Source organism: Pipistrellus kuhlii, unplaced genomic scaffold, assembly GCF_014108245.1.
Source record: "Pipistrellus kuhlii isolate mPipKuh1 unplaced genomic scaffold, mPipKuh1.p scaffold_m20_p_21, whole genome shotgun sequence".
Lineage (NCBI taxonomy): Eukaryota > Metazoa > Chordata > Mammalia > Chiroptera > Vespertilionidae > Pipistrellus > Pipistrellus kuhlii.
The window spans coordinates 1,868,448-1,894,873 of NW_023425520.1; the positions used below are offsets into that span (position 1 = coordinate 1,868,448).

The 26,426-nt window shown below is 42.7% G+C and overlaps 1 protein-coding gene across 1 annotated transcript; it reads right to left on the reverse strand.

Annotated features, from left to right (window-relative positions):
• Nucleotides 1-412: 412 nt before the first annotated feature.
• Nucleotides 413-26,111, reverse strand: SLC18A1 (solute carrier family 18 member A1). The gene is made up of 16 exons (XM_036450499.2): nt 25,862-26,111; nt 23,502-23,746; nt 20,735-21,098; nt 20,080-20,138; nt 17,615-17,698; nt 16,651-16,743; nt 15,001-15,090; nt 14,766-14,809; nt 11,957-12,017; nt 11,784-11,879; nt 5,420-5,498; nt 4,437-4,488; nt 3,106-3,169; nt 2,718-2,837; nt 2,377-2,510; nt 413-1,551 (listed from the first exon to the last, which is right to left on the reverse strand). Exons 2-16 carry the CDS (start codon nt 23,623-23,625, stop codon nt 1,438-1,440), a joined length of 1,578 nt encoding a protein of 525 aa, XP_036306392.1. The 5' UTR covers nt 23,626-23,746; nt 25,862-26,111; the 3' UTR covers nt 413-1,437.
• Nucleotides 26,112-26,426: the final 315 nt, after the last annotated feature.

Here is a 26,426-nt window from a genome sequence, read left to right on the forward strand (position 1 = left end):
TGCCACCCCACTAAAAACATATCCATAAGTCAGTCATCCATTGTCGAAGTGATAAGATTCACTGAGGTTCAGCTTGAATGTGTTCTGATGAGTTGGCTCTTGTATTGCACCCACCAAACCCCTACACAGGTGTGCAATAATCAGAGCCAGGCAGTATACCACAGTCAAGCCTGAACACCCCAATCTGATACCCAGGCACCCTGCAGCCTGCACCTGTGGGTCTTTCCATTGCTGCCTCTGCCTCCATCTCATTATTCCCCATCCAGACCATGAGCATCCCTGTCTCTTTGTACATGAAAAGAGTGGACACTAACTTACAGTATTGCCCATTGTTATACTCTGCATGCCCTGTTTGCCCCCCAAAATGGGAAGCTACTTAAGAGTGAGTGTCATGTCTCCCATCTTTTTGAAACCCCATTGCCCAATAATTGTTTTTAAAAAAGTAGCAGAAAGTCAAAATGCTTATAGTACCAAATGTATTTGCCCACGGATTTTCTTTGCAATAAAAAGCATCTAGTTTACCATGTCAGAATTATGCAATAACACATTCATCAACAAATAGGAACAATGCCTCATTATGATCCTCAGGAAAGAATTAGGAAATCCACCATTGGAAGGATTTTAGGGCAGCTGCTTTGTACTTATTCCCATGAAATCTTGGGAGTATTAGATAATTTTCTGGCCTCCTACTTTTATTTCTCAGAGTCTGCTGGTAAGAGGTTTAGGGAAGGTGGAAGTCCACAGAGGGAACAGTGAGAATGCCAGTAACTCAAACGTAAGAGAAACAGGCTCTTTCCCTTCTGTATGGTAATGGAAAAAAAAAAAAAAAAAGACTCCTCCATTCACTGAGGAAAGAGTCACATTAGCAGCTGTAGGCTCTGCCACAGAGGAAAAACACTACAAACCAGGCAAAAGATTTCCCAGATTGTCAATTTAGCAGCAGTGCCAGGTTGAGGAAGCTTTCTCAACCTAGCCGGAAAAACTTGGAGAGGAACAGAGCACAAAACCCTGAGAATCTATTGGGAATGTGCCAAAGAAAACCAGACAACAGATGAAATGAGGTTTGTTAGTCACCCCACTGGTTTCAGGGGCACACTGTGCTCTTTGCTGCCTCCAGGAAATGAGTCACACCTTGCAGAACCTGTCACAGTGCAAGTTTAATCAGCCTCCCAGAAGCCTCGGAGAAAGCATCACTCTGTCCTCCCAAAAAAGATGGGCCACCTGAGGCATCGATGTGAGAGGGAGAGCCGTGGGTTACACAGGTGAGGAGAGAACCTGGCCTAGCATCCATGGGAGGGAGGGTAAGAGACACCATGGGAGAGGGAATTGAAGCCTACTGAGCAGCCCATGGTGATCTAGTTCCAGGGGAAGAGGTGATCGTTGAGGTCTGAGCCTCATTGGACCACATGTGACAGGCTCAGGGACCACTTTCTGCTGCTACTCCCCACTGCCAGGCTCCTCGTCGCTGTCCTCCCCCAGTGGAAATGCCCTCACGGTCTTCTGGACTGTGTGCATCCGGGTCTCCATTGGGCATTCCTGGCTCAGAATTGCCTGCAGCGAGAGGCAGAAAGAGAAATCAGTGAACATCTTTACTCAGTTTCTTCATTCCCTTCCCAGCTAGCTCAGCCAAGTCTAGGATCACTCAGGAGAAACAAGCATAGGAGCCTCTTTCTGCTTCATGTATGTATGTGCACAGGCCTCCCAAGACACTTAGCTGTAGCAACCCTAGTCAAGGTAAACATCTGATATCTTGTAATTGAATCCTAACAGCAGTAGTGCAGGCTACAGCTAAAATTGGCATACTCCCTCTCGCCCACCCAATCAGCCCTTTCTTCTGTTGTTCCTTTGAGCAGCCACCACATCCATCCCTAACCCATCTGTGCCCTCTGGGTCCTCACGCTTCAATAAGAGGAAAGTATCTTGTCAACTAAAATCATATGTGGTGGTTCTCTCCCCTAAGGTTTTGATAGTTTGAGATGACCTGGTAAGGATCATGGTAGACACAAATAAATGAATGAATGAATGAACCCAGTGGAATTCTATCCATTTTAGGGAGATAATTTGGTAATTTACGCTTTGCTAGTAACTACAGCAAATATAAAATGCCTTTGATGGTCCCTGTTCCCAACTCTACAAAATTCCCATTTTCCTTGTTTACCCTGCTTACCTGCCTGGTGTAAGAGAGGAAGTGGTTATGTAGAGAAGGGAAATTAAGGAAGGCCACAAAAGAAAGGTAAAGATGAAAAGGAAATTGGAACACTTGGCAAAGCAGAGGGATGATTAAACAAGGAGGAAGTAAGAGCACAGAATGAAAAGGATAGAGAGAGACCTGGAAAGAAACAAGGCTGTTTTTAGCAGTAGTTCAGAGCCCCTTACAAGCTTCTCCTCTCTGGCGGGGGGCCTCCTCAGGTAGCAGCAGAGAGGAGCGTAGATGATGTTGACGACTCCGATGATGACCATGAGCCAGGGGAAACCGATAGCATGCACAATGGCACCCCCAGTGGATGGGCCTGTGAGAGATAAATCAAAGTCACCAGTATTTATTAAAGACACCAGTGGAGGGTCAGCAGGTGACCCAAAGGATGTTCCAGGGTCAAATGTCTCCAGAACCTTGGGAGGATCAGCCTCCCAGCACCATGTCCAGCTGGTAAACAGTCGAAAAGGGAGATGGGACACTAGGTCCTGGGTGCCCCCCTCCTCACCTCTCACCAACTCACCTATAGCAAAGCCCATGCAAAAAGCCACATCAGCGATGGCATAGACACTCCCATACACGGAGGTGTGGCGCAGGTCCACCAGGTGTCCCATGATGGGCATCATAGAGGAATCCACCATTCCTGTGGCCAGAGCAAACAGAATACCTTCTGCCCCCTCAGGCCCCTCCCTGTCTGTGCATCTTCCCTTTCCCTCCTTCCTTTAGTCCACTTCCTTAGCCTGCTGTCCCCCCACTCAACAGGACACCCATTCCAGGTAAGAATATAAGCCCATCTCTCCATACCCCTGCTAGCTGCCCTCCTCGTCCCTCTACCTTTCCATAGACCTCCTCTGGTGTGACCCAAAGCCAACATTTAGGTTCTTCTTATTTCCTTGAAAGACACGTCTTACCTATGGCAAAGCCAAGCCCTGCATTGGGACCAATGAGGCCAAAAATATTACGAGCCAGAGGAACCTGCAGTAGGGAAAGAGGGAGAGTTCATCAGGAGTCCAGCTGGGTCATATGCAGGTGGCACAACAAAGCATTTTTCCCATGATAGGCACTCACGTGCTCTGTGCCACATATACCACTTGTTTGGACTCTCACACTTCCTATGAAGAAGACTCTTTACCTCCATTTTAAAGATAGGAACACGACTGTTCAATCTGTCCAAAGTTACAGAGCTAATAAGTTCCAAGATAAATGGTGAACCTCAGATTTGACTGCTTTATATCATAACAATGTTTTTCTGTTGTATGGATTCTTCCTCCATGTCCTCCACCCCCTCCACCCAAACACATACTTCTACCCTTGTTCTTCACTTAATGGAGTTCCTCTAATTTTTGTTAGCAACATCATCCAAGTCTTAACTTGGTAGCCACTGAAGCAAGAAAGAGAGGAGATACAAACAACCATTTACCCAAAAGCTAGAGGGCAGGTGTCATGGTTTGGAGCCACATTAGCAAATTCATTCTCTCACCCTCCCTCTCATCCATGGAAGCCTTCCTTTCCTCTTCTGCTGCTTCATTACCTTCCTCCCTGGGCATCTGTCACCGAAACTTGCTACTTCAACACACTCACTCCTCAGAGGGCTTAATGTATCATTTTGATTTTAATGGCTGATAATAACGTTGGGAAAGATTCCTCAAGGGGTACTTATATTTTATTAATGATATTGGCTAAGATTCACTGGGGCTCACTATATGCCAGACACTGCTGTGGTCTATCTGGATTACCTTGGCAACCCTGGAAGTGTGCTTATGGTCTCCATTAGAAAGAGGAGACAGTAACAGCTTACAGAGCTTGAAAATGGAAAAGCCCTCTTTCTTTCCTCTTCTATCTAATACTCTGGTCCTGGAGGCTGAGGCACAGATAATGCCACATCTAATGGCTTATGGGGTTCTGCCAGGATGGGATGACTAAATGAAGCCATAAAATGCACCATCTTGCTGGCCCCAGAAATAGATACCAACATGTATTGCTTCATATGCCCATATACAGAGCCTCAGATCTATGACTTCAATCCTCCCACTGCCCTCTCCCTCTCCTTCCTTACCTCTCTTCAATGTGATGCCTGGTGGCATCTCTTTCAGTGCTAAATTCCTACTTAGTCAGAAATGGCCTTTCTGAGTCCTTGCCAAGTCAACCCTTTGCTCATTTTAAAGGAAAGTTGGTGTTTAAATTTCTAGGTGTCTCTCTCTTTCTTGCTCTGTCTGTCTCAATTAGACCTTATTATACTTACACAAAGCAAGCTGATACCCACTACCACCATGCCAATCAGGGAGCAAAGCCACCTGGAAAAAAAGAGCTGTCATTAAATGATGCCAAAGGAGAGATCCCTTCCACCTGCCACCTCATCACCACCACACTGGCTAGTCCTACTACTCTTAATTCCAGAACCCAGTAGGACATCAGAAGATGAATGCATCTCTACATGACTACATTGTATCCAGGTGAGTCCTTTCCTTCCCCCACCTCTTTCCTGACTGCATACTTTTTTCCATATAGAAGCAGAGGAGGTAATGGTAACTATTCTCCCTTCCTGTAGAAGAGGAAGCAGTTGACTGACAAGGCACTGGCCCTTTGGAAGTAACACCCAAACTTGATTCTTGCTATTTACCAATTCAGACAACCACTTCTGTATTCATATTTCATTTGGTCTTCAAGATTCATCTCAGAAACCACATATACAAAAAACCGTAACAAAACTTCTTTCATTCTTTGATTTCCTACAGCAGTGTTTTTAAAAGTTATTTTAAAAAATATTTATGCTGCACTACAAATATAAAATTAAAGCCACTCTCACTGTTATGGAGGAACAGGATCCAGACTGATACTTCTTAGTCTTCAACCCTTGGTGGCCTCTGATGGCTTCATGGAACACAGTTTGGAAACACTGACCCAGAGAACTGCTTTTTTTCATACCTGTTTTCTGTGGGGTTATTTTAGCTTTTCAATTGGACAATAAACATCTGGAAAGTAAAGATTGTTCCTCAAATAGTCACCGCCTCTTCTATAGCAACCAGCTCTGGACCATCCTTTCTCCTTAGGGCTCTTACCACCTAACCAGCCCCATGCTCACAGTGGGCATTTTTTGTCTGTGTGTACTTGGTGCTAATTGTCAACTTCAGGAAAGTTGTTCATCATCTCATGTGCAGGAACATCCTCAAAAGTCTGCCCTATCTTATATTTCTCTTTTTCTTCCCAGATCCCCCATCTACGTACCGACCCATCTTGTTGGCTAGCACACCAAAGAGGTTGGTGCCAATGAGGTAGGAGATGCTGGCAGGCAGGAAAGCTAGACCTGTAAAAAGACACAGGTCAGCATTTCAGGACATGCCCCACTTACCCTAAAACACCTTATTTCCTGTAATATAGTGGAGTCTCCAGATTTCCTTCAAGGATTGCAAACCAGTTTAATTTGTGGGTTGGAAATCCTTGTGCAAACCTAGAGAAGATTACATAGGCTCCCATATGCATTCCTCAGGAGCAGGATTTTAATACATTTAATATACCAGCCCTAATGCACCATTCTCATGTATAAAATACCCTTGGTTATCAGTATAAGAACATGAGCTTTAGAGAAAGACATACATACTTCATAGGAAGTGAAATTCCTGCCTTATAATCAAGGTTCAACTACAACAGGACAATGCACACAGTCCACACAGGTGTACACCTAGAGTGCCCAGCTCAGATGATGGGCAGGCTGAGCCACTAGCCCTACAGGACACCTACACAAAGCTACTCTACCAATTCCAAAAGACATGCTAATAGAAGATCTACCTAGTACATAGAAACAAACATAGGAAAGCAGCCAAAATGCAGAGACAAAACACAAAACACACACACACACACACACACACACACACACACACACATACCCCAAAAACAAAAACACAAACATGTTGTAAATGAAAGAACAGAAGAAATAGCCAAAAAAAAAAAAAAAAAAAAAACCGAAAGAAAAAAAAAACAAACAACTAAATGAAATGGAAGCAAGCAAACTACCAGATACAAAGTTCAAAACAATGGTATAAGGGTGCTCAAGAAACTTAATGAGAACCTCAAGAAATTTAGTGAGAACATCAACCACATAAAAAGGGCCAGTCAGAAATGAAGGATACATTAAATGAAATGAAGAATAGTTTACATATCATCAATAATAAAGTAGAGAATGCCAAGAATCAAATCAGCAATTTGGAATATGAGAAAGCAAAAACACCCAAACAGAAGAGCAAAAATATGAATATAGTATAATGAGCCTCTGGGACAACTCCAAGCATACCAAGATTTACATCATGGAGGTGCTGGAAGGAGAAGAAGAAATTGAAAACCTATTTGAAATAATAATGACAGAAAACTTCCCTTAACTGGTGAAAAAAATAGACATACAAGTCCAGGAAGCTCAGAGTCCTGAACAAGATGAACTCAAAGAAGCCCACATCATAATTAAAATGCCAAAAGTTAAAGACAAAGAAAGAATCTTAAAAGCAGCAAGAGAGAAGCAGTTAGTTATGTACAACTGTCAGCTGATTTCTCAACTGAAACTCTACAGGCCAAAAAGAAGTGGCAAAAAATATTCAGTGATGAAAAGCAAGACCTGTAACTAAGATTCTTTATCCAGCAAAACTATCATTTAGAATTGAAGATCAGATAAAGATCTTTTCCAGACAAGAAAAAGCTAAAGGAATTCATCACCACCAAACAAGTATTACATGAAATGTTAAAGGGTCTTGAAGAAGATGAAGAAGAAAAAGAAGAAGAAATAAAACATATGAACAATAAAATGGCAATAAATACATATCTATCAATAATTGAATATAAAAATAAACAAACAAGGAATCTAATGAACAAAATAAACTAATGAATAAAATAGAACCAGAGGCATGGAAATTGGAACAGACTGATGAATCTCAGAGGAGAAGGGGAGGGTAGCAGAAAGAGATTAACCAAAGAATTTATATGCATAGGGGCTTGGGGTAGGGGGTATTTGAGTGAAGGGGGGCAATGGGGAGATAATTGGGGATAAGTCTGTAATATTCTCAACAATTATGATTTTTTTTTTTATAAAGAAGTCACTATACAGAGAAGTGAAGGTATTTTGCAGGTAGAGTCAGTGGAATTTTCTGTTGGACTGGGGACAGGCAGAGGAGTGGGGGAAAGAGAAAAATCAAAGATGACCAAGGATGCCCTAATGAATTGGGTGGCTAGAGACTGGAGATGAAGAAAGAGCTTGGCAGGATCATGAAAGGCTTGAAAGACTATTAGATGTACCATGGAGACATCAGGCAGCTGGGCACACAAGTCTAGAGTTCTACAGAAAGATCCTCAACACAGATACGTTCCCTAACTGGTTCATGCATGGTTCCTATAGCAATGGAATGTCTGGGCACACTACCAAAGATCAAGTAGAAAAGAATAGACAAAAGGTCAGAGGTTCTGAGGACTCTTACCTTTAAAAGTTAGAAGAAAGGAAGGATATAGGAAATGGGGAGAGGAGCAGCCAATGAAGTAGGTTATAGGGATGAAACCCAGGAGAAAAGGGGAAAAAGGAAGTTTGGCCTTTGATAGAAGCTGGGATGTTTCAGGCATAAAGAGAAGGCCGTGATGTGGGCACAGGTGCAGGCAAGTGAGTATGCTTAGTGATGGGAACATGTGAGCTTCTTTCTCATTTCTTCTATTTTCTCCATGACTGGGAGTTGACAATGATAAAAGTGAAGGGATGAGGTTGTATAAGAGGTCTGAATGGAGAAGTGTAAAATAGTAATTTTGGAAAGCATTACCAGGAAACTTGTAGAAAAAATTGTTTGACAGTGTAAAACCCTACCTTAGTCAACTATAATTAAAAACAAAATTTTAAAAAAGATGGTAGTGGCCATAAATCTAAGCTGAGACCAACAGTGTGGTTGTGTTTTCCTATTGTCCCATTCCACTGTTTTGTGCAGACAAGGAGCTGGCTACCAGACAGATGTAACCAGAGTCAAGGCTTTGCCAGGTGACAATCCCAGGGAAAGAGTGGCAAAGGAATCCAGTGCTTTTAAAGGAGTGGCATGACCGGATCTACATTGAGTAAAGAAAGAAGTGGAGACATGAGTAAAACAGAACTAAGGCCAACAGTGACCTCAAAGTGGCCAAAATGTGTTGCCAGGGGGGTATTAGAGTACCTAAGCAGGGAATATGGAAGGGGATAACTGGATTGCTTAGAATGGAGATTTCAGAGGCGATATAATGAATGATGATGTCAATGCCAAGATTATACGAAGGTTTGACTGGTTAAGGTGGATTGGAGAGGAGAAAAGGATCATTGCAAAAGAGTAAAATTAAATACCAAAGGATTTTTCACCTGGTTACTGAAGTCACCAAAAACAGTGACAGGATTAGAGATGAAAAGAAAAGGAGCCCGATGTTGACAGCTTTAATGAATGAGAGGGGTGAGTAAGGGGTTGGTGGATGATTGAAGGGAAAAGGGGTGGGCGGTATAATTTAATGACATGATCTTCAAAGGAGTGAGGTTCTTTGAAGGAGAATGAAGAAGAAATTATTCAGAAGCTGCAAAGGAGAGCAAGGGAGGAGCATGGGCTTCTACCAAAGGGCTGCATAAAATAGCATTTTTGGGAAACATCCAGGTCTCAGCTAGGGCAAGGAGATGAGGGATGTGTACAGAGAAGAGGCTGAGGGTACCAGCACCTTGCCCAGGACAGTGTTCCATAAGGCCCACGGTTGGGGAGGAAAATGGGAAATTGGGTCAAAATAAGAAACCTCTGAACTCTGGGGATAATAATAATTCCTATTAATTGGCTGGCTGAGAGGCTTAGATGACACAATGCATAGCAACAATTTTGCGTAGCTTCTGGCACAGGTGAAGCACCCTCTGAGCACTGGCCTTACCTAGTATCATCTGGTGAGAAACAGGGTCAGGACTTGGACCCAGGCCTTCTCACTCCAACTCCAGGTGTTTCTACCACCCACACCTCCAATGTGGCAGCCAGATGGCTCCAGCACAAGGGACTACCTGGAATCCGCTGTGTGAGTTTCCGTGGGCCTTGCCAGCCTCTCGGCCTCTCTGTACCGAGAGGAAACGTGCTGCCTAATAGAAACTATCATGACGATGACAATTAAACACAAAGTCAACAATTCTCCAGGTACCGGCGGGTGGCTTGTTTGCTTTTAATATTCTCTCCTGCGGGTGGAAGTGAAGTGTACCTCATTGGATTTGTCTAGTCAACCTGTACAGCATGGCAATCTGTTTCAAACTGCACCCACTTGTTTATGTTTAATTGCTTTAAAAAAATAGACAACTATTTCCCTGATTGTCTGGAATTAAGTTCCCCTAGGAAGCCTACTAGCCTCCTAGATCAGTAGTTGGCAAACTCATTAGTCAACAGAGCCAAATATCAACAGTACAACGATTAAAATTTCTTTTGAAAGCCGAAAACTGACTTCTGTACATGGGCCACGAAGTTTCAATCACACTGTACATGCGCGCCCAAATGTGGTATTTTGTGGAAGAGCCACACTCAAGGGGCCAAAGAGCCGCATGTGGCTCATGAGCCTCAGTTTGCCGACCACTGTCCTAGATCATCCTCTTACTGTCATTTTAAATGGCATGAAACTTTCTGAAAGAGATTTTCCTCAATCAGAGTGGCTTGTTCTTTAGAGCCCGGGAATAGCTTGCATTTCAGTGACATCTTGTACAAAGCAGGTGTTCCAGACTGTATGTCCACAGACACACATGTACTTTTCATAGCACATCTTCAAGGGGTGGGGATTATACAGTTGTGATTGTCAAAGTGCTTTAAACAAAAAGCAGTGAAGAAAACAGTAATGATTTTGATTTCCTGAGTATAGGCTATATTCTATACATGGTGGGAATCCTTTTGGAATTCATAGATCCATTTAATCCTGAAAACAACTCTGAAAAGCGGCTCCATTTTTATAAATAAAAAGAGTGGAATTCACAAGAGGTTAGGAAACTTATCCAAGGTTACAACCAGTAAGTGGCCACCAGGATTCAAACCCAGGCTGCCTGTTTCCAAAGCCCAAGTATTTCACCTGCTCCCTTGGTCGGAGCAGGAGGCATGTGGGACATTGGAGTGCTCAGTCACCGGCAACAATCCCTCCCAAAACCTCATCTCCTTTCCTCCCAGCACTGCGAGGTGATCTGTATGTAGAACAATATTTTTCAGTGTGGTCACTGAGGCCCTGTCAGCATCACCCGGAAACTGACTAGGCATGCAAACTTGTTTCACTGAATTGCTGGGCGGGGCCTCCATATCTGAGTTTCAACAAGCTTTCCAGGCAGTTTGATAAAGATAGCACCGAGGAACGAACGCTGTAAAGACGGGGGAGACAAAGCCTCTTTGAGCTCTGACTTGCTGTGACAGCCTGGCCTGCAAGGAGGACCCCGGAAATCATCCTGTGTGCTTCCTCAGGTCTCACCTGCCACTCTGGCTCTCCCACCAAGAGGTAATAGTGCTGCCTAATGGAAACTATTGTGCCGATTACAATTAAGCCCAAAGTCAACAATTCACCGGTCACTGACAGATGCTGGTTTGCTTTTAATATTCTCTCTTTTGAGTAAAGAAGGCTGGAGAAGGGCTATTTTGAGCTGTGGTTCCCACCTGCACAGCCAGAACCTCAGGTCAGGGATGCTGGTTGCCACCAAGCACTGACTAACTCAATTAATTGTCATGGTCAGAGGCAGCTGCAGCCCAGAAAAATTCAATTTGGGGCTGGGAGCCTTGCTTAGAATCGTCCCCTAAAAAATTAGATTTAGTGCTTTTTATTGCATGCTGAGCCGTATCAGGTCCTTATCGGCTTCCCCTCTGGCCCCATGAGCCTCTCGTCCTTGCTGTGACTGAGAAATTTGCACGTAGACTTCTCTGTCCCTGTCCTCGGGCTTCCTGGAAAGGGCCAGCGCCGCTTCTTTAAGCTCAGATGGGTCACAAGGACATCTCTCCATGGAGCAGGCCTCTCTCCTGGGCCCAGAGCTCTCCACGGGGGCACTGAGACCAGCACCTTTCTTAGGTGAGGGCTCCTTTTCAGAGGTGAAAAGGTAGCAAAATAATAATAATAATAATAATAATAATAATGACAAAGGAGAGTTGAAGAGAGAAAATATAAATGGTAATGGGGATGCATATTAATGCTCTACAGGGCACGACTGCATTTATTCCTTGAATTGTCCTTGAACTAGATAGAATTCTGATGTCTATTTTAGAGATGCAAATAGTGATGCTCAGAAAGTTTCTTTCTGTGACTTGCAGAGTTTGCATAGCCAATCAATAGAAATGAAAATCTAGGTCCTCTGACTAGAAATCATTAATGGTTCTCCCACACAGGAAGTTGCTGCTCTACAGCCCTGTCAGCCCCTCCCATCCTGTCCTTCTTAGGCTACTTTTTGGAGGCACTACCCACCCAAACAGGCTTGATTTCCAGGTGTGAATGGGCAGGTCATTCTATGAAGGAAGCACATTGTCTCTCTGTGACCCTGAAGACCTGGACCTAGTGATGCTTCTCTAACCCCGAGAAAGGGCTGTGGCATACACTTCTGCTCAAGCCTGAGTTGGGGGCCAAGGTCACTTACCCAGCTGCCACTCAGGGGAACACATGGTCTGCATCATCCAGATGGGCAGTGTGGGCTCCAGCATGGCCACTCCCATGTTGGCAAAGCAGATGGAGCCTGGGGGACAGTTATGTGAGCCACGTGGCCATGATGCCCAGACTCTCCCAACCCAAGGGGGAGTATTGTCAACTTACCTGCAGCCACCAGGATATAAGGGTCTTTGAGAAGTGTAAGGAGTGGAGTCCCCTTGGTACTCTGAGAACATGGACAATAAAATTCCATTTGTATGGTATATAAATTTCTCCTATTTTCACAGAATCTGAGAATGCACAGACCTGGAGATAGCACAGAACCCACAGGGTCAGGATTCAGCCCCTCAGGGCTGCCCCAACTTCAGACGCCAATTACAAGTAGTGGGTTCCCAAGTTACCCATACTTTGGCCTGACTTAGCAACAAATTCAAGGTATTTAGAACAAATTTTCCCATGATTTTTGCACTCTTTTCTTCTCTTCCCTTCTTCCTGGTTTGATATGGATTTCCCAGAGCCATTTTTGGCTTGGAATCAGACAAATACCAATTCTGATATTTAACTGAGACAGAATGACAGTCTGTGAGGATGCTCTTTGTGGAGAGGTTGCCTGGATGGTCTCTATGGTCTTCTCTATCTCTGGTGTGTTATAATCATGAATGTGCAGTTCCCAAAGTCATTGTCTCCTTCCTGGTTCTTTTGCCACACCTTGTGTATTAAATATCTATATTAAACTCATGACTATATAAATATAATACATGAATATATATAGTTATATATATATCTACTAGAGGCCCAGTGCACAACATTTGTGCATGGGTCAGAAGGGGTCCCTTAGCACAGCCCCCGCTCTCTTGCAGTCTGGGACCCCTTGGCAGATGTCCATGCTCGCTCCCCATGGGCCTAAGCCAGCAGTGCAGGGAGCAGGTCTAAGCTGGCAGTTGGACATCCCCCGAGGTGTCCTTAGTGCTGCTGCAGAGGCAGGAGAGGCTCTCACCACTGCTGCTCACTCTCCAGACATTAGCCTGGCTTCTGGCTGAGCAGTGCTCCCCCTGTGGGAGCGCACTGACCACCAGGGGGAAGCTCCTGCATTGAGTGTCTGTCCCCTGGTGGTGAGTGCGCGTCATAGCAACTAGTCATTCTGCCATTCAGATGATTTGCATATTAGGGTTTTATTATATAGGATGAATACACACACACACACACACACACACACACACACACACATACACACACACATATAGTCACATACTGCTTAACAACAGGGATACATCCTAAGAAATGCCAATTGGCAATTTTGTCTTTGGCAAACATCACAGAATGTACTTTACACAAACCTAGATGGTATAGCCTACTACACACCTAGGGTATGTGGTATAGCCAGTTGCTTCTAGTCTACAAGCATGAACTGCAAGCACATCAAACTTGAGGCCTGCATGCGGCCCACAACAAATATTTTTGTGGCCCAGCCAATATAATGGTATGTAAAAAACATTTTAATAAAAATTGTGTAACTTAGTTTTTACAATATCCTGTTATACATAATTATTAATAATGAACTACAACTTTTGCTAATGACTGATTACTATAATCATGTTGCATTCATTTTCCTTATACACAGATGCACCATCTCTTTCCACTAATACTAGCGGTGAATATTTTAGCAGCCAATTGCCATGTCATTAGTCTTGTACTGACTTGTTTGGTGTGCACAACAAGAAATATTTCACTTTTGGAGGATAAGAAAAATAGGTTTATTTGTGTTACACTTATTAATTTGTGCAGTTATTCAGTGTCTGGTAAGTTAATGTTCAAGAAAAGAATATTAATTTTTATTAAAATGTTCTATTATTTTATGTTAATGTTTACTCATTTATTTCAGCCTTTGTATTCAGCACGTTTCTATTGAAATAAACCTACATTTCTATGAAAATTGAAGCTTTTGTTTTTTTGTGGCCCACATAAACTTAAACCTTGTTTATTTGGCCCATGTTAGCCTTTGCGTTTGACATGCTTGAAGAGCATATTACTATACAAAACAACATGAAATTAAATCAAGCACAAGAGAAAGTTATGCAAACATGAGACACAGTAAACATGAGATGCATGAGGCCACTGATGGTGTACAGCAATCCCCTTTTTAATAAGTAGAAAGAGCACACTATCAAATAATGATAAATAGTATAATATAATAAGTACATAAAACAGTAATTATCCTGCACATAATTTTATGTGCTATACTTTTATACAACTGGCAGCCCAGTAGGTGTTTTGTTTTGTTTTGTTCATTGTCACCTAAGAATATTTTCCCCTTGATTTTTAGGGAGAGTGAAAGACAGAGAGAAACATCAATGTGGGAGAAACACATCAGTTGGTTGCCTCCTGCACAAGACCTACCAGTGCCAGGTCGGGGAGTAGTCTATGCCCTTGACTGGAATCAAACTTGGGACCCTTTGGTCTGCAGACCATGCTCTATCCACTCAAAGAAACTGGCTAGGGCCCATTAGGTTTGTTACACCACAAACACAAGTGATACATGCTGCTACATTACCATGGCTATACTGTCAGAACAGCCACAGGGTTGTTAAGCAATAGGAATTTTTTGGCTCTGTTATAATCTTAAGGGACCACAATAGTATGTGCAGTCTGTTATTGACCAAAACATTGTATATGATACATGAGTGTGTGTGTGTGTGTGTGTGTGTGTGTGTGTGTACTTCAAAAGGTTTATTTGATTGTTCATAAGGCTCTTCTTCCACCCTTGTCCAATATCAAGCCAGACTCCCACACCATCTCCCACACTACCTTAAATATGACCCTATCTGGGAATCAAAGAATAATTCTCACTTCCCTGACTCCATTCCCCTTCATCTTTCTTCTTGTAATTTGGCAGGGATGGTCTAGGTAGGGACATCTGGGTAACCCCTTAGTCATTCTATAAATCTTTTGGCAATAGAGCTTGGTGTCTACTTACCTCAGGAGAGAATTTGGAAGGCTGTAAGATACAAAACTGGAGCGCTAAGAAGGAAAGAGACAGTTCAGTTTACCCACTGATTTGTTGGCGGCTCCAATAACAGCCACATTGCTCTCACTCTGTCACATATAGATCGAATTCCCTACGTTCCTCCCTTCTTTCCTAGTCCTCAATCCATTCAAGCATGTCAGGACTGACACCACAGCACCTACCCAGGCCTCTTGTGGTGACTTACCTCCATCCAGCAGTGCCAGGAAGGCCAGGATGAGGAAGGGCGCAGACTTCCCAACAAATGCATACATCACACTTCCGAAGGGGGCTCCCACTGGAAAGGCAAAACAGGGAGACTGCAGAGGTGAGGGCCAGTTCCCAGCCTGCGTGACTTACCCACATGGCCCCAGTGAGTGCGTCCCAGAGGCCTACTTGGGGCTGAGCTCCACATGAGATTCTGGGGATTCAGAGGTGAAGAAGATCTGGTTCCAAGGTCTTTACATTTTAGTGGAGAAAATGAGCATGGTGGTGAATCCAAATAATTAGAACGTGGTATAAAAAATAAAGTTCAACAGTAAAGGTTCCAGCTACAAAGTGCTGTGTTAGCACAATGTAGTGCGTTCAGGAAACCGCGTGGGCTTTGTCAGGTGCATAATACTGGTGAGGAAGAATGGGGTGTGAAGAGCACAGAAGTGTCAGAAAAGAGTGTGGTTGGAAAAGAAATAGAAGAAAGTCAATTCTATTAGAATATGAGTATTTGAGAGGGTAAGAGTAGAGTTGGGAAGGTTGAAGCCAAATAGTTAAGGGCCCCATATATCCAGATAAAGCATCTACTTGGCCTTGAAGGCTAAGGAAAAAAATCAGTGCTTTTTAGCAGGGAAGAAATACCCCAACTCTGGAGTGGGAGCTTTTTCTGGAGCACCGTGGAGGAAGGAGATTGTGTAAGAGATCAGGCAGGAGGCTGGTGCCACATTCCAACTGAGACATGATGAGGAGCTGACTGTGAGGAAGTGGCTGTAGAGAATGCAATGGGTGTATTCATTTGGGAGTGAGAGGAGAGAAAGGATACAGGGATGCAGAGTTTTAGCTTGGGTGTTTGGGTAGGTGGATACTAGCCAAGAGCAGGGCTTTTGTTCCATCTCTTCCCTGTGGTGGTAGAGGGTGGAGTGTGAGACTTTTAGTGCTTTCTCCCTAATTAGCTTGTAAGCTCCTATAAGGCAGGAACCGTGTCCGAGATTTCTTTCCTATAGCCCCTCCTAGGCTAGCATTGTGGTTGGCATCTAGTAAGTGCTCAGTAAAAGTATGTGGCTTATTGGACTAGTCAATTAAACCTTAACAGGGATGAACTTCAAAGAAAGGACAGCCTTATGGCTTGAAGCTTGGGAGTCAAGCCTGGAAAATCTGCATCTGTATCCCGGCTCCGGCATTCCCTGGCTGTGTGACCTTGGGTGGTTATCTAAATGTTCCTATTCTCATCTCTACACTGTGGCAATCATTCCTCCTTTGCAGCATGGTGCTGAGAAATGAAGGAGATTATGTCTGTAATGCATTTAGCACAAAATCTGACAAAGAGCATGTTCTCATGTTGAAAATTGGCCGTGTGTGGAAGCAGAGGCGAGGCAGTGGCTGCTGACATGGGGAGATTCACTCCCTTGACTAGACTAGGTTTCTGGACCATTCCCAGGCCCCGAAGAGCAATTCAGCTTCTTAAGGAGAAAGGGATTTCACCTTTCCAAGGCCAACTTTCAGAAGGACTCAAAACCTGATTGGACAGAGAAAGAAGGAAAATATTGTCTTCCATGACCGGCAGATCATCTGCCTCCTGGAGCCATCTTCAGAGAGTCTGCAGTACTCCACCCGTATGAACCTAGATCTAGGGCCAGATGCCACTTACCCAGCACTCCCAAAGCCAGACCCCCCAAGGCGATTCCCATGGCACGGCCCCTCTCATAGTCATCAGTGTAGACACTTGCCAGCATCCCAAGACCTGAAGGGGGTAACAGATGGAGTGAATATGCAGGAGTTTTCTGTCTGCTTTCTCATAGGGTCCTTGGCCTTCACCCTGATATATCTTCTGGGATCATCTTAGCTTGAGTTTCAGCTTGAGGGGTTTTACAACTCTTAACTCATTGTATTTTACAAATATTTCCCCGCTGCTCCCCCAAACTCCCACATTGCTCATTCTCTCTGTTCAGAATATTGTTGCAAGTACAAGTCTCTGAGAAGGGAACACAGAATACCATTGTCCCATGACACTGGATTTCACATCATGTTATGATTTCCTAGCACATTTCCCTGAATGAATAGATATGGAGTAGACCAAGGAAGGGAATGCAGAAGAACAAAGAGCACTGCTCTATTCAATGGGGGTCAGTGCCAAGTGCCTGGACAGGCGTGTGGGCTGAGCTCTCATGTGCATTCCCTCACTTGTAAAATGGCCAAGGATTCCATTAATATTGTATTTGATAACACTTTGCAAACTGTGCTGGCATTACTGGTACATTATTTCATAAACATTATTATTCCTTTTAAGTAGTAAGAGGGAACAGAGAAAAGACCACAGAGTGGCATTAAGTAAAAGCCTGGCCTACTTCATGGTTTTACCTAGGGCTTGCTTTGACCCGAACTAACTCCATCTAACATGACCAGAGGGAGTTATGTCAGCCTGAGGAATTAATAGGCACGGCTGGCAACACTATAATTATCTTGTTTTTGAATCATAATTTCTGCCTTCTAGGATATTAAATTTTTTTTTCATATAAATTACATAATAGGGTCTTACGATGATAAACAGGTGGTGTGTGCAGGTGATAAACAAGGTGGTGTGTGCAGGTGTGTGTGTAAGATGTCAGCATTACCTGCTACAGATGAAAATGAAGATCCAATGCCTTGAAGGGTTCGAGCCACAAAGAGCAGGGTGTAGGTACCAGAAAAGGCAAACACTGGACAAAGAGAACAGCAAAATACTCCAGTTAGCAGGTTGCCTTTTTTCCCTGGCAGCCAGAAAACCTGCCCGTGATATTACAAAGATGAGTCGTTTGCATATGTTTTAATTAAGCATACTCACTGCTCCCTGTTCTTGGAGTTAGTTGTCTTTCTAACCCCCTCACCCTTACTCAGGATTACATTTTAATTGGCATGAGACTGAGACACCACAGAAGCATAAATCGGTTCCACATGTTACTGTGTTTCCCCAAAAATAAGACATCCTCTGAAAATAAGACCTAGCGCAACTTTGGGAGAAAAAAATTAATATAAGACACTGTCTTATTTTCAGGGAAACGGGGTAGATGGAAGCTGGATTTCCACATTTCCATAGCTCAACATCCAACCTTCTATCTATTGGCATCAGGGTTGTCTACCAAGTCCAATGCCCAGGGCTGGGAACTTGTCCTTAGACCCTACTTCTGGATCACCCCTATGCAACACCTGGGTTTGACCTTTGCCACTTTGGGGCCCTACTGGGTCATCTGAAATATGGGGATAAAAAGCTATGTGTGCGTGAAGGGCCACAAGCAATGAGTAGATATTAAGATAATATATTTCTATCCAATCAGATCTTTTCCCCTTACCTCGTACTGCAACACTGAGTATGCAGCTGTGCTAGGCTCTTAGCAGATGTGAACTAAAGAGACACTTAGTTCATGCCCTTGAAGAGGCTCAGTCTACTAGAGACTAACATACACAAAACTGAGAACCAAATAAAAATATGTTATCAGAAATGAAATTACAGGGTGTTGGTGGTAAGGCTGGTAATTGCAGACATGTCTCACTCTAGTTTCAGGGCAAAGCCCCCGAAAGACAGAAGACTCCTTCCCAGAGTGTCTGTATCAGCAGAACTGAAATCCTTTTGCCCATTCATTACAGATGTCTTCCCTTGTTTGGTGTCTCATAAACTCTTTATTTCTTCCCGACATGATCACATTGTCTACAAACATGCACACACTTGGTCTCTCCTTGCCTGGCCTCCAGGGCCCTCTCCCAGGCCTTCTGATTTCCAATCTGTTCAAGGTTGGTTCTTCCTATATCCTTTACAAAAAAATTATTTATTACTCTTACCTCTTCTCAGACCAATCAGTTCTTAGCATGACCCTGAGCCCCCTCACCCACAGTGTCTTGTGATTTTGCCCTATATGACTGTACCCTACATACCACCAGAGAGTTTGGGCCTTTGAATGGTGCCATTCATAATAAAATAGCCAATATTTCTTCCCTGCAGTTTCAGTGTTTAGGGTTTGGCTCTCTCACTCTGGGTGGACAAACTCTTTCGGTTCAATAACAGCAAAATAAAGTCCTGGGGAACTAGAAACCTACAATGATGTTTGCTATCAACTTTCGTGGAATGAATTATGTCTCATTTGATGAAACAGAGTAAACTATTCATTTTTAATGTACTGGTTAGTGTAGGCTGAGCCCCCAGAAGTTCAATAAACGTGTCTAACGTGAATATCCTCATTTTTTTTTTTTTTGATTCAGCTAGAATTGTCTTAAGTAAGCTTAAGATAGAACTTCATCCAGCTCCTGTACTTTGCAGCCTTCTCCCTGAATGATACAAACTCTTGTTAAGACAGGAGGCAAGCCCTGTGCTGGAAGGGAAGAACGCCTAAGGAGAAGCAATAAAAAGGTAATAACAGAAAGGTGGTAAGAAAAACTGGAGGGATAAGAAAGTCTGTGGTTCTGGTCAGAGAGTCAGCAGTGGGTCCATAGGCTGCCTTCCCTGCATGAACCCCACTTCATTCATTTATGCTTATTTTAATTCTCAGGGTCAATTTCCAGACTTTTTTTTTTTTTTCACTTACTGCTCTTATTCCATCTATATTTTATTAGGGACACTTCTTGGTTACTTCTTGTTTCTTTAGCAAATTTACTTTCCTAACTTAATACATTTCCTGATCTTTCCTTCTTATTTGAAGGCAGCAGACTTTGGGGACTTTTCCAATTGCTCTTGTCCAATTTAGATTCTTTTTTAGTTGTCCTTTACCTTTTCATAGAAAAAAATAATATGGCCTCTTCTCAAAGACGCAAGAGAGTTTGTTCTGAACTCACCTAAGGGATCACACACACACTGTAACATACACAGCAAAACAGCCTTCACAGTTTTCCCTTGCTGAAGAAAGTGAAGTACCTTCTGTAGCAGAATATACAAATTCCAAACAGGCTGAGTTGCCATTATTGCTCTAGTCCCCATACCAGAAGGTGCAAAGCATTTAATTCAGTATCATAGGCCACTGAGCTAGCTTGACCCTGCTGTCTTCCTGGCAGCACATGTGATAAAATCAAAGGTAATCAGTGAAGGGAAGAAATGAGGAAGCAAATTACTTACTAAGCGTGGAGAGAAACATGATAACAAAGCCAGCAAACATGGGAATGTGATATCCAATCCTAAAAGGGAATTAAAAAAAAAAAAAGATACAGTTCCAGTAGGTATCCATATACTTGGACTATATATTTTCATGTCATTGGGAAGAGAAATTCATTTATTTGAGTGCAGGTGTAGAGAACGGATATGACATGTGACTGCATATAAGCAAGTAAACAAACATAAAAAATTTCCCATAGACCAGGGTCAAAATTTTCTTTTCCAGAAAGGATAGCCTAGTCAAAGTGTATACCACTTTGAGAAATCAGGCAATCCCAAGCACAACTTGCTAAGAAGCCTGTTTTCTAGCTTACAATAGGCCTGTTCCATTCCCATCCTTATCCTATGGGAGCCAAGTTCTAGGACACTAAAATAAACATCAATGGCATACTTCTCTTCATGGTTCCCTTCTTGGTATTCTAGTCCTTGCATCACTAAGAAAATTGGAAGCCATGGCATTTCATCAACATCATGCTATCCCTTGGGGTAACCAGCTTTTTTAACAGCTGAGTATCCCAGGGTGCAGACAAGAGAGTTTCCTTCTTTCTACCTTCTAACCATCTTTAGGATGCCTAGTCCATTCTCTTATTCCTGAACCCCTGAGCACCCACGGAGATACCTGTTGGTGAGAGGTCCCACAAATGGGTTGACCAGAAGTTGCATCACAGCCTTTGAAGCAAACAGAAGCCCGACTCGTATGTTCTCTTCCTCCAAGAACTCTGAGTGTTGCAAGCAGTTATTTTTATGGGATGAGATGGCCTCTGTGACTAGAGGGGCGATGGTGCTAGAAGTGGCATTTGTCCATGTTGTGGCACTGGGAGCACTTTCTTCAACAGCCATGGTGTTGTTATCAAAGAAGGAGAAGATGGTAGAAAAGGCAGGAGAAGTGAGGGCATGCTGGAAAGTTGTGGCAGTGCTGAGGTGCAGAGAAGTGTTGACTTCTTTTAATTCTGTGTTATAGAGGAAGGTGGGCACAATGGGCACTGAAAGTCAAGAAGGACATGTGGTGAGGGCTAAGGACACATTGTCTTTTTACCACTAGTAGATCCAGGGTCATTGCTATGAGGTTCAGTTTCATGCTCAAGGCAGGTGTCTAAGTGACATGATTTAAATCCCAATAATATATTATGCCCACCCACATTATATTATTAGCTCAAGTACCTGGATCTCAACCATCATACAATTGGTCCTCATCACTCATAGATTCCATATTGGCTAATTCACCTACTTGCTAAAATTTATTTGTTACCACAAAGTCAATACCTGCAGAGCTGTCATGAGTTTTCTCAGACATGCATGCAGAGAGTAGGGAAAATTTTGAGTCACCAGATGCTGACTTTCCCAGCTGAGGTTGGACTAGGCCGGCTCTCCAGACCTTGTTTTCTCTTTTGTAAAGAAAATAGGAAACAGACTCATAGATACAGAGAACAAACTGATGGTTGCCTGGTGGGAGGGAGGTTGGGGAGTCTGGGTGAAAATAAGCGAAGGGATTAAGAAGTACAAATGGGTAGTTACAAATTAGTCATGGGAATGTAAAGTACAGAATAGGGAATACAATCAATGATCCTATATAATAAAAGGCTAATATGCAAATTGACCAAACAGCAGAATGACTGGTCACTATGACATGCACTGACCGTGAGGGGGCAGATACTCAATGCAGGAGCTTCCCCCTGGTGGTCAGTGCACTCCCACAGGGGCAGCACCATTCAGCCAGAAGCCAGGCTCATGGCAACAGTTGGAAATCCCCCAAGGGCTCCCAGACTGTGAGAGGGCACAGGCTGGGCTGAGGGACCTCCTTGAGTGCACAAATTTAATGCACCAGGCCTTTAGTATTGTAAAAACTGTGTATAATGCCAGGTGACTAGACTTAGAGGGGGATCACTTTGTAAGTTATCTAAATGTCCAATCACTATTCTGTACACTTGAAAATAATATAATATTAAATATCCCGTACCTGAAACATTAAAATATTAAAAAAAAAAATAGAACTGCCCAGTAGGTGTGGGTCAATGGTTGAGCACTGACCCATGCACCAGGAGGTCACTAGTTCAACTCTGGTTAGGGCACATGCCCAGATCTCAAGCTCAATCCCCAGTAGGGTCTATGCAGGAAGTAGTTGATTGATGTTCTCTCTCATTGATGTTTCTACCTCTCTCCCTCTTCCTTCCTCTCTCCAAAATCAATTAAAAAAATATTGTTATGTGTGTGTTTTTAAAAAAAACACAGACTGCCCTAGTCAAGGGCATGTGCCTTGGTTGCAGGCACATCCCCTGTAGGAGGTGTGCAGGAAGTGATGTTTCTCTACCGTCAATGTTTCTGGCTCTCTGTCCCTCTCCCTTCCTCTCTGTAAAAAATCAATAAAGTGTATTTTTAAATACATTTTATTGATTTTTTACAGAGAGGAAAGGAGAGAGATAGAGAGCTAGAAACGTCGATGAGAGAGAAACATCGACCAGCTGCCTCTTGTACACCCCCTACTGGGGATGTGCCCGCAACCAATGTACATGCCCTTGACTGGAATCAAACCTGGGACCTTTCAGTCTACAGACTGACACTCTACCACTGAGCCAAACCGGTTTCGGCTAAAATGTATTTTTAAACACACACACACACACACACACACACACAAACAAACAAACAAACAAAAAACCAACAACAACAACCACACACAGACTACCAGGATGGGTGTTTTTAGGATGTAAGATTATAATCTATATGGGATGTGTGTGTATATAGTTCCCCTAGGAGCAATGATTCAGTATTGGCTAAATTCAGTCTGGAGCAATTCTAGAGAGCAAAACTACCACATATTGAGAACTGACTATATTGGGTTAATGATTTGTCTCAGAAAGATTCTTGTTTCAAAGCAGATATTTTACTCAAGAGGGGCAACAAATTAGCACTCATTTAGACACTGGCATAGCCAAATGTAAAGATGAATAACTACCAACTAAATAAAGCAGGACTCTGAGGGAATGAACTACCAGAAAGGTAGGTTTTGATACAAAGCTGGGTATCCATGTAAAGTATGCTATTTTGGTGGAGCAGAAGCTGGGAAGGCAACAATGAGAAGGGGCTCAGTGTTCCAGAGGCCACTTGGAATCATTAGCACCTTGGAAAGAGAGCAGGAGGAGGAAATAATACCAGTTCTGGTCCCAGTCTATCTTTTTTGGTCAGATACTCCTGAATCTTCTTATTTTTGAACCCCTAGAACTTTCAGCAATGGTTGCCAAGCTTCAGACCCATTTCCTGCTGTCTCCTCCAATTCCAAGAAACTTCTGGGCCGTTTCAAGCATGACAGTCCATTCACTGATGAAAGCTAGAGGGGTGGGTATTGCTGGGCCCAGAGCAAATTATCCCCGACACCAAGACCCTAGACGTACCGACCACTGTGAGCAGCGTGTTGTCCAGGAGCAGAGCCACGAACACAACCACCAGCACCAGCTTCCTGGACTCTCTCCCCTCCTGCAGCCAATGCTGAGGGGCATCCCTGACAGCCCTGAGCATGGTGAGGACTGGGCTGAGGGTCTTCTCTTCCAGGTTCTTAGGGAAGGTCCTGTGACAATGCAGGTTGTCTTCAGCAGCCTTTTCAGTAGAGGGGGAAGTCTGCCCAGACAAGTGAAACTCACTATTAAATAAAAAGTACAGAGTTGCAGGAATTTGGAAACTTTTCCACGCCTGTCTCTATTCACTTTTTTTTTTAATTCCCACTCAAGAATATGTTTATTGATTTTTAGAGGGAGGAAGGGAGAGAGAGAGAAAGAGAGAAATATGGATGTGGGAGAGAAACATAGATTGGTTGCTTCCCATACATACCCCAACTTGGAATCGAACTTGCAACCTAGGTATGTGCCCTGACTGGGAACCTGCCATCTCTTGGTATTTAGGAGGATGCTCCAACCAACTGAGCCACCTGATCAGAGCTCTGTTCACAACTTATACCGCTTAATAACTCTGCCTGGTTCCCAGCGGGCCTGCCAATCACTGCTTACCAGCTTCTCATAACTGGAATTCTACCCAGCATAGGACGAGGATTCTTGAGATCACCTTGCTCCTTCTTAAGTGTCAGACACCTGTCTATCACTCCCATGATCACATCGTATCTAAAGATTACTTACACGATTACTTCTGCAATCTTTCCCTCCAAATCCACTTAAAATAACAAACTGAAATGCTTGTTTTAAAAAATAACTTTATGTGCCATGCCAAAACCAAATTATGGTCTGTCTCTATGCATCACACAAAAATACCTCATGGGCCACAAGTGTGACTCATGGTGCCAACTGAGAAACACTGACCTAGACCAGCACTTTCCTTTCACAGATGAGAAATCTGAGACTCAAACTGGGAGGTTTGTCTCAGGTCATACAATGGGTATCAAGCTAGAATGAAATCCAAACTTTTTAACTTGTAGGCATGTATCCCACCACCTCCCTTTGCTCTGTGGTACTGGAAGTACTCCTATCCTTTAGCTTAAACTATTGTATAAATCCCTGCTCAGAATGATGTGTTACTATGTGTAAATAAAATATTAACATTCATGATTAGTTTTCTATTTAGGATTTCATGTCATCATTAGTCAACAATGAGTAACAGCATTTTATTAAACTGTTATTTTGTTAAGTAACTGTATTTTGGAAAAGAGAGAGAGAGAGAGAGAGAGAGAGAGAGAGAGAGAGAGAGAGAGAGAGAGATTACCTTAGCAAAGATGCAGTGGGCTGTACTGTTTTCAGGTAATAACAGTTTCTGGCAAATTTTTTATTTTCTTTTATATGGCTTCTGTTATGGTATCAATAATACCAATCATGCAAATTTTAAAATAGTTTACTGCCATGAAATGCATCAGGCTCTAATGATTGGATATCCTTTTATTTGGTAACTCTACTTCTAAGAACATATCCTTAGAAAATGATCAGGAGTACAGTCCAAAATTTAGGTTTAAAATGACAAAATTTGAATTATTCATATAATGTAAATGAAACATTTTAATGGAGATATATAAACAGCTCTTAAAATCATGTTTCCAAACAATTTCAATGACTTAGAAAATGCTCTTAATATGATGTCAAGTTTTAAAAAGGATACTAAACTGTATTTATAGCTTGATTTCAGTTATATAAGAAATTGATTTGCATATTTTTAAAATATTAGAAAGATACATACCCAAATGCCAGCTATTATAACTGATGCTTAAATTATCTTCTTTTTCATTTCTTCCATAATTTGTAAATGTTTTGTTATTGACTATTTTCATAGTACAAAAAGGAAACAATGTTAAGTGTTTATCACTGGGATTCAATAGCCAGCCTCCAGTGTTGGAAGTATCCCAAGCACTGAGCTACTCTCTGTTACGTTCTAAGATCAGGTCTGGAAGAAGAACATTATTCACAGCACAGCTCTAAGCAAGCAAGTGGTCCCCAATGAACCAAATCCCATTAAGTTTCAAACAGAAAATGCATGCAGTCACTTAAGATCCTGTATAAACAAGGCATTTCTAAATACAAATTTATTTAGAATTTGTAAGGAAGGAAGTAAAGAGGCTAAAAGGAAAGCAAAAGAAAACTGAAAGATGTAAAATGGTTCAAAATATGTACCCTAACGATAAACCCCAAAATACCAACAAACAAAACAACATCAAGCATTTGCTAACTAATTAGTAGTAAACTTTACTTTAGAACAAAAATTCTCTTTTGAGAGACATAAGTACAAGGAAGGATTAAATTTGTCCAGAGAAATTTCTTACCGAAGAGCCCATCTTGTGTGAGGTACTCAACGAGATATTGGCAGCTGTTAGCAGTTCAGCAGGGACTGTTCTCTGAAAGTGGATGTGCTGATGGATTTATTGCCAGCTGTTATCTGAGGAAGCCGAGCTTGCCCTTTGTCCACAAAAATTTAATTGGAACCCTTAGTTCCCTGCGTCAGAGGCAGGAAAGCAGGACTGGAGAGGAGAAAGGGAAAAGAGAGATTACCCTAAGCAAAGATGCACTGGGCTGCACTGTTTCTCATTTGTGCTTATCTATCATCAAACTCTTTAACTCTTGCCTAAGTCTGAATACAAATTGGAGGACAAAATGGAACCAGAATGCAATTCCTGTCCCTTGCTACTTAGTCAAAGAAGCTCCCATGCTCCCAATTGCTTTCTGAAAAGAAGCAAATCTTAGAACACCCAAGGGACCAAAATTCAACATCCTTGGCCTCTGTAAAGTCATAGGTTGTGCACTAGCATCCCAATATTATCACCATGTCTGGCCTACAACAGCCTCTAGTAAATACTTCTCTCTTTCTTTCTTTCTTCATATAAAATTTAT

Excerpts from the sequence above, each read along its gene's own strand:
- SLC18A1 (XM_036450499.2), bottom strand. The coding sequence starts at position 23,625 with ATGCTCAGGGCTGTCAGGGATGCCCCTCAGCATTGGCTGCAGGAGGGG. Across the intron at positions 12,018-14,765 it reads CTTCCAAATTCTCTCCTGAG|AGTACCAAGGGGACTCCACT; the intron begins GTAAGTAGACAC and ends CCATGTTCTCAG. Across the intron at positions 2,511-2,717 it reads TTGCATGGGCTTTGCTATAG|GCCCATCCACTGGGGGTGCC; the intron begins GTGAGTTGGTGA and ends TATCTCTCACAG.